Source organism: Populus nigra, chromosome 6 (assembly GCF_951802175.1).
Source record: "Populus nigra chromosome 6, ddPopNigr1.1, whole genome shotgun sequence".
In the NCBI taxonomy this organism is placed as follows: domain Eukaryota; kingdom Viridiplantae; phylum Streptophyta; class Magnoliopsida; order Malpighiales; family Salicaceae; genus Populus; species Populus nigra.
Window position 1 is genome coordinate 14141074 of NC_084857.1, and position 8872 is coordinate 14149945.

General features: G+C 36.5%; 1 protein-coding gene across 2 annotated transcripts; it reads left to right on the forward strand.

Annotated features, from left to right (window-relative positions):
* The first annotated feature begins 260 nt into the window (after positions 1–260).
* On the forward strand, positions 261–8812 carry LOC133696130 (probable thimet oligopeptidase). 2 transcript variants are annotated; one of them, XM_062118187.1, is made up of 20 exons: positions 261–520; positions 611–732; positions 823–986; positions 1820–1910; positions 2113–2292; positions 2890–2970; positions 3218–3298; positions 3773–3865; positions 4890–4970; positions 5061–5220; positions 5350–5470; positions 5553–5625; positions 6067–6174; positions 6297–6394; positions 6473–6518; positions 6851–6947; positions 7697–7770; positions 7920–8024; positions 8203–8283; positions 8495–8812. In XM_062118187.1, exons 1-20 carry the CDS (start codon positions 367–369, stop codon positions 8624–8626), a joined length of 2142 nt encoding a protein of 713 aa, XP_061974171.1. In that variant the 5' UTR covers positions 261–366; the 3' UTR covers positions 8627–8812. The 2 variants fall into 2 exon arrangements, with proteins under 2 accessions (XP_061974171.1, XP_061974170.1); XM_062118186.1 differs by having other exon boundaries at positions 262–520; positions 5058–5220.
* Positions 8813–8872: the final 60 nt, after the last annotated feature.

Genomic DNA, 8872 nt, shown 5'->3' on the forward strand with positions numbered 1-8872 from the left:
TTTGCGTTCAGCAGAATTTATTATTTTAAATAACTAATAAATTCAAGTATATTTCGATTTTTGTAAAAAAGCAAATTAGCAATAGCAACGAATCGAGCCCAAGAAAGATGGAGTTGGACTGTTGAGGCCCATCTACCCAAAATCTCGTGGAATTACCTACTACAGACCCCATTTAGGCCCAATATACCGTGCAATCAATGAAGGTGGCCCGGGCCGGCGAAGATAACATCATCCTAGTCACCATCTTCTCCTCCGGTCCTCCCTATGAAATAAAATCAAGGGAAGGTCAATACTCAATTGTCATTTTCCCTTCAGCTACCCAAAATTTCCCTCCCAATTGAAAATCTGAATCTGGCTTCGAGAGAGATGGAAATGACAGAAAATCAGAGCGACAAAACGAGTAAACACAAGAGAGAACGAAACCTACTGGCCTTCACTGGAGCTGCTGCTCTCGCTGCTCTTGCTCTTAGCTTGGCTATCTCCGCCCTCAATTTCCGCCGCAAAAAGTCCAAGAAGAAAGGTTTTGCTCTTACATTTATCGCTCTCTCGTCTTAGCCTGCTTCAGCATTGCTTGAATCTAATTACTTGCTGTTTGTTTGTGGTTATTTAGATCCTTCGGGGTCCAATGCTCGCATTAATCTCTCGGCATCTGAGATTCTCAAACTAGCTGACCGAATCATTGCTAAGTCGAAAGAGGTTCACGACGCCGTTGCTTCAGTTCCTCTTGACAAGGTATTCTCATTTTCTTTCCCTTTTCATGCAATTAAAGCCCTAATTTTGTAGATTTGTTGATGCTTCTCTTCGGTCGGTTAAAACTTGCAGGTTACATATGCGAATGTAATATCGCCCCTAGCTGATTTGGAGGCACATCAATTTCCTCTGGTCCAGTCTTGCGTGTTTCCAAAGTTGGTTTCCACTTTAGAAGATGTGCGGAAAGCGAGTGCGGAAGCAGAACGCAGAATCGATGCTCACGTTTCGATGTGCAGGTTTGGTTTATTTATTCTCATTTTTATGTACTTTAGAAAAGTTTGGTGCTGCTTCTATCGGTGTTCGCGAAGGAGAGGCAGGGTTATAGAGAAGTAACAAATATTGGAAGGTTTAGTTGCATGCATGATGTCGCTACGGGTTGAATTTGAAGACAATGGTCAATCTATAGATGCGTGTTTGGGTTATATATGGTAAAAACAATGTCAAGTGTCCATCATTAAATTGTTTATAGTTTAGAATCTAGGTTTTGATTCTTTTTTTTTCAGTTTTTGACCTCATTCATACAACCAAAATGTCAGATTATCTTGATTGGATGGTTGGGATGCATGGTAACAATGGAAAGGTTCTTATGGGATGTTCTTTACTGTTTTACCTAGTTCAGGCTGTTAAAATGCATGGAGCCTGTTAGAAAAAAAAAGGAAAGTAGCTACAGAAAACGTTTTAATGGTGTTCTACAGGTGGTTTGATTCATGATGGCTGCTTCAAAATAGTCAGAAAGATCACCGTGGCAGGAAATGGTGATCGGTAAGGTTGCAAGTAGTGCTTCTCAAGAAAACTGTGGAGCTGTTTTGATGCAGGGAATGATTGAGACCAGACCAGGATAAATCTTAAATCAGTTGCTTTTAGTTGGTGCAAGTCTTTTTTAGTCGGCCTGTCAACAAGTTTAGTAGTGATGCTCTTAGCATTTGTGTTAGAGCAGCTCCCATAATCATATATTTTGGCTTACTCCGGTTGTAAATGCAACAATGTGATATTGCTAAATTAAAGTGTTGAAATCCAATAGTTTTGATTGCATACCGAAATGAACATTGTCTTGTTTCATGCTGATCAGTAAACGTGAAGATGTATACCGTGTGGTAAAGGCCTTTGCCTCAAAGGGGGAGTGGATGAATCCTGAAGCTAAACACTACATTAAGTGCCTGGTAAGGAAATTTATACGTTTTTAGTTTCTTCCAGGCTTGGAACCTGATTTACAGTGCTCTGTTTATTAGTACTTGCATTCACTGAATGATTGGCATTGCTCTTAGGAATATATGTATCTTTTATTTGATGCTTTCTCAAGATTCTTGTTAAACAACATAAATTTTCAATGGAAGTTTTGATTTTTTTCCTGATCAGTGACAGGTCAGAGACTTTGAGCAGAATGGTTTGAATCTCACTGTTACTAAGAAAGAGGAAGTACAGCGTTTGAGAGCTCAAATTGAAGAGCTAAGCTTGCGATATGTTCGCAATTTGAATGATGATAGCAGTTGTCTTCTCTTCAGTGAGGCAGAGCTGGTTGGATTACCACCAGAGTACCTTAAGGTACTCTTACTTTTCGTTTTGTTTCCTTGGTTTTTTGCTTTTCTTTCCTTGAATTTTAACTGTCTCACTTGATTTCACCTTATCGATGGAGGATTCTCTGCAGTCTACAGACAGTAATTTGAAATAATATTTCCTTTTCCTTCAATTCTCAAAGAAGAATTTCTATCTCTTTTAACTATGGAGTGTCAGAACCACAATTATTTAATAAGTTTTTTGGATAATTGATGTGAGGAATTCGGTTGACAAACGAAGTAACTTGAACTAGGTGTCTGGCTGAAAATGGAATTAAGTGAATATTTCAATTATATATCTTGATGGTTGCAAGCCCTGAAAAACAATATTGACTCACCATGTTGAGAGTGCTGAAACTTCCTCCATCACAAACAGATCCACAGTTTATACGCGAAGCTTTTGATTTGGTAAAGTAAATTTTTGATCTTGGTTAAACCTTGATATGGGCAAATTATATCCCAAGGAAAAAGCAAATAGAAACAAATGAGAATTGTTGTGTAAGTTCTGCATTGTCTTCTTATAAGTCAGACGAATTTTCCCTTATGTTTGTCTTGTTATATTGGAACTACTCCACTTGTTTTTCAGAGCTTAGACAAGGCTGGAAATGACAAATATAAGATCACATTGAGAAGTCATAATGTTTTAGCACTGCTGGAGTTTTGCCAGGTATGATCTTACAGGGTTCATTATTTTGTGTCTTGTGTCACCAGCTGGTGCCAACTTTTTGCTTGCCTGTTTAAAACCTGCATCATCTACTGCTCTACCACTTTTGACTAGAAAGTGTTTTCATATTGCTCCTACTTTTTAATTTTGGTTTTTCGACTTAGTACATATCTTTGATGCAGTTTTACTTGAGCATATATATTGGAATATTAATATGAATGCTTGCATTATCTATTTTGAGCCTGTGAAGGTAGGAACAACGAGGAGGATGGTTGCTGCAGCATATGGGAAGAGGTGTGGAGAAGTCAATCTTTCTGTGTTGGAAAATTTGGTAAATATTGCATATATTTCTCTCTGGGATTACAATTTTGTTTGAAATTGCCAGAATGCGTCTGTTTTATAAGATATGGTCCAAGGCTGTGCTCTTTTGTCTTTACACTAAAATCTTCTATTTTTCAAGAAGAGAACCTTTTACTTGACTATTAATCTAGTATACGATGTTGAGATTTTGGCAGTAAAAATCCTAAAATTTAGTGTCAATAGTTTTAGTTGCAACCGCACAATTATGTGCTGCTTTGTCATTTGGACACAACTAAGACATTTGAAGCGTTGAGGTGATTCTTATTTTAATTTTAAGATTCCCTGGGACAAAAAACTTCTTGGTATAGTTTTGATTGGCACAACAGTTTGCTAGTTGCCAAGTCTAGAATGTATCTGTATATCAAATCTTATAACTGCAGTTGTCATTTACTTGCATCGCTTTATAATATCATTTCAAATGCATTTTTATGCTCTCGTATTATAGGTTGAGTTGCGCCATAAATATGCTCGGTTATTTGGCTATTCAAACTATGCTGACTATGCTGTTGATCTAAGAATGGCAAAGACATCCACAAAGGTTAGTGTGATGTTATTTCCTTAAAGCAATATTACATATAATGTTCATTCAGAACTATGGATAAGGCTAAAAACGTGAGTCTGTGCGATTTCATTTCCATAAAGCAACGTTACATATCATTTTCATTCTAGAAATATAGATGAGGCTTAAAAAAAAGTTTATTATGCTGATTTAGCTTTCAGTTTTTGCCTAGGCTCATTCCATATACACCACAACCATTTAATAATCAAAACATCAAATTATATCGTTAGCTGATGTTATTTATTTTCCTTATATTTGTTGGCTAGTGGATATGCTGTTGCTATTTTAACTCTGTAACGTTGAAATGGTCTCTCCCTCGATCTGTGTTTCTTTTAAGAAAACCATTGATAAAACATGCTGGCAGGCGCATAACTCGTTTTTTTGAGTTAGATTCATCATTTAATCTACTCTGTCTATCTCATAAAGAAGCCAAATTTATAGTTGCACATCTTTTATGCAAGTGCATTAAATATCCAACTTTCACTTCTTATGTTTACAAAACCAAAATCACGTTTTATTTTATAATGCAATTACGTTTTTTTTGGCATGGAACATATGAAAAAGAAATATAAAATGGTACAATGAGCAATCGAATATCACTTATGTTCTAGACTGCTCAAATTTGGAAACAAAACCAACAAAAACTCAAACATGGACTGTAAATATGGGATAGCAAGAATAGTCATTACCTAAATAAGAAGTCTTAAACTGTTTTACATTTAAGTCATTCGTCCTATAGTCCTGTTTATGCTTGCAAATCAGCCAAGTCAGTGTCCAACTACTCACGAGCTGTCTTCCTTGCTGTTTTGTGAATCTTGGTCTGAATAGATTTGCTGAGTTGAGGACTTTGATTGAATTGTTTGTTAGTTCTGTTTAAGAATTGGTTGAATAAAACCTATTATGTTAGGACATTGACTGTTTAGCCAGCACATCTTATTATATGTTCTATTGAATGATGCTTTTATGCTTAAATTCATTTAGCCAGTATCCCTATTTTCTTCAGGTATTTGAGTTCTTAGAGGATATCTCTGCCAGTTTAACTGACTTGGCAACGAGGGAGCTTGCCTTGTTGAAAGACTTGAAGGTTGGATCTTGTTTTGACATCTTTCACCCATGCCAGTTTTTTCTAATGTCCCATACTCTTACTGTTCTTCTTGTGGCAATGCATCAGAAGAAAGAAGAAGGAGAGCTTCCATTTGGAATGGAAGATCTACTGTACTATGTGAAGAGGGTTGAAGAAGCACAGTTTGATCTGGACTTTGGAGCTCTTAAGCAATACTTTCCTGTGGATGTTGTTCTGTCTGGAATCCTCAAAATAACCCAAGACCTTTTTGGTAATTATCTTATTTGCAATACTAGAATTTAGAGTCTTCCTATTTTCTTGCTTGCCTTTCGTTTAATGAAGTCCATTGAAGAGTGATGTCAAGTATATCATGATCAGTGCCCCATCTTGCTTCATGCAGGATTAAGATTTCAGGAAGTTGCAGATGCTGAGGTTTGGCATGGTGATGTTAGTGTCATTTCTGTTTTTGACTTAAGTTCAGGTGAACTTCTGGGTTATTTCTACCTTGATATATACATGAGGTTTGCTTCTTACTTGGGTTTCTAAATCTAGTTTTGACTCGTAGGTTTCTTTTCTGAAATAAATGGTATTGTTTTATGACAGGGAAGGAAAATATGGTCATACATGTGTAGTTGCTCTTCAAAATGGTGCATTATCATACAGTGGTGAACGACAGGTGAGTTTTGTAAACAAGTGTTCATGTCTCTAATCCCTGGCAATTTCCACTCAATTCTGACAGCTCCTTTCAAAAATCTTATTGTTAAACAAATTCTTTCATTCTTTTGTGGTCATGTGGATATCCTATGGCTATTTCAGATGGTTATGCCTGTTCTCATCAGTTTGAATGAGTCTTTTGTCCTTCTTAGATTTGTTTGGTTGAACTAGAGTAATCATTAGTCAGCCATTGGTTCAATGACAAATTTTTTTTTTATTTGAAAAATAAATTAGCTAAAGGAGTTGATGGCTTTTCTTCTTTGAGTTGCTATGACTCCTTGTCTTTGTTTGTTTGCTTGGATTCATTCAAGTTTACAATCCAATAAACTAAAAGTCCCATAAGCACATGTTTGCCCTTGAAAATAGCTGTTATACTGATTTGACTGTGATTTTCTGTAACTAGATACCAGTGGCATTACTTATCTCCCAATTACAAAAAGGCAATGGCGGGCACTCTGGTTTATTAAGATTCCCTGAAGTGGTTAGTCTTTTCCATGAGTTTGGCCACGTGGTACGTTGTGTTCTGTTAATGCCATTTGTTTCATTTCAAAATCTCTTTCAGTAGCTTGACATGTTGAGTTGGTTTGATGCCAAGGATGAGTAACTTGGCTTTTATTGATAATGAGGTTCTAGGTCCAACATATTTGCAATCGTGCATCCTTCGCCAGATTCTCTGGGTTGCGAGTTGATCCTGATTTTGTGGAGATCCCCGCGCTGGTGCTAGAAAACTGGTGAGCAACTTTATGACATTGAACCTTCTTATTCTGTCAGGGCACTGACTTACCTTCTAATGCTTGTGGAATGCTTAGGTGCTACGAGAGCTTCTCGCTGAAGTTGATTTCTGGTTTCCATCAGGTGACATACTTGTCTTTTTCAGTAAATTCTTGACCGATAACATGGTCTTGCGCTCTTCAACACTCACAAAGGAGAAGGAAAGGGAGGATAGGGGATGGCAACCATATTCTCCCTTCCTCCTTCCCTCTTTTTAAATAAGTGTGCTCGAGTATATGGTCTCATAATTGTGCAACATGTGAAAGACATTTCTTCCTTTCATCTATTTTGGTTGGTTCTTCATATGAATATACCTGGTGGTCATTTATTAACTCTTACTGAATGGAATTTTAAGTCATCCCTTTAGATCTGCTGACACTGCTAGTGATTATGTTTATGATATTTATGATTTGTAGGATATCACAAAGCCCATCAATGATGAAATATGCAAATCACTTAAAAGATGGCGAAATTCCTTCTCTGTGCTTAAATTGAAGCAGGAAATTCTTTATTGTAAGTCTCGCAATATCTTTTGTTTTGTGAACATGGTTGTATAAATTACTGGAGACATCCTTGAAATGTAAGAATCCTTAAAGTTGTTTATATCATATTAGCGATCTGAAGTTTTTTTTTTCTCCTTTCATCTCAATTGTTTTTATGTGTTGGGCATTTCCGACACAGCTACAAGAAAAAGGATATTGTTAGATATTCTTTATATAATTTCATATGGTGGGATTTTGTTGTGCGTGATCTTGTGATAAAAGGATATTGTTCAGTGTAGTACTGCAGTTTTTTTAGTTGAATCAATGTTACTTTATGTTTGAGGCAGTGTCTGGTTGGGGGGTTCATTTTGAGTGACAGTTGAATTTGTAAGTAGGGGAAGAATCAGTTTGTAAAATAATAGGAAAAAAGCATACTGGTATTTTGGTAACTTGAGTCAAATCTAGTGTGTTTAGAGTCTTAGGCATGTTTTCTCAGGATAGAAGTCTTTTATCTTTTATTAGGATTTTCCTATTCAGGAATAAGATTTGGATAGGACAAGAAAGAGCCTATGAGTCTAAACACATTTAATCTAGTTATATTCTATTTTTAACGGGATATTGAGTGTTTGATGTTCTTCTACTTTCTTTCTTCTCTTTCTTCAAACCCACTCTTGCACTTATGCATATAAACATAAAAGATGCCTATTCCTGGATAATTTTATGAAGATCATTTTCTGTATTTTGAGCATAGCTTAAAGGTTTCCGGGATTATGTTGTCAGGTCTTTTTGATCAAATTATACATTCAACTGACAATGTTGACATTGTCGAGTTATTCAAGCATCTTCATCCTAAGGTAAGAACTTCCCCACTATTCCATTAGCATATAGAGCAACAAATGAATCTAGTGTAGAGGATGGGGAATCTTATCCACACCACCCCTGTAAAGTTATGTTTATAATAATAATAATAATAATAATAATTTATTTACCTTTGTTTCTCCAGGTCATGTTAGGCCTGCCAATGTTGGAAGGAACCAATCCAGCTTCATGTTTCCCGCGCAGTGCTATTGGTTTTGAAGCTGCTTGCTACAGCCGTATTTGGAGCGAGGTTTAAATAAATCTGCTATCTAAGTTGTCTACTGCATGACCATAGAGTGCCATATACAATACATTAGTATTTTCTTAAATTATTGCATTTTTAATTGCTCTATGTCATGGAGGATTCATTTCCCCAGCAATGGTGCCCCCGGACAAAATTCAGTACTGATTCCTTGAATGCCATTTAGGTCTTCGCAACTGACATATTTGCTTCGAAGTTTTGTGATGATCTCGTAAACCACCATGTTGGCATGCAGTTTAGGAACAAGGTAATCTTTGCAATCTTGCGATTCTGTTCATTTATTTGACATGTTGACGCTCATTATTGTAGAAGGTTTGCCATTAATGTCTTGCTTTGTTCCCCGGAAGACGCTGCTTATGGAAGGATGCGGATCTCCAAGGACTTGTCTGTGAAAAAATACTATATAATCTTTGATGGAAATTATTTTTTAACCTTTTTGTTGTTTATTTTTTTACCAGGTATTGGCCATGGGAGGAGCAAAGGAGCCCATTGAGATTTTGTCAGATTTTCTTGGAAGAGAACCATCTATTGATGCTTTTATTGACAGCAAGACCAAATATAATATAGCCCATGACGCCAAATTCTCATAAATCAGGTTTAGATTTTGCATTCGAGATTCTCATAAATCTATGCCACCACTTTTTATTCGTGTATATAAATTTTTATCGCTACTAGCAATCAATTGTGCTGTAGTACCTGGACTCCAGCTCAGCTGTTCATGATTAATTTTTGAGAAAAAACAAGGCGTTCGCGCTTGCCTGCCCGATAAGCAGTAATGATGCCTTTGTAATGGCAAGTCAGAATAATTTAAAGGCTTGTAGTAGGTTGCTTGGTTT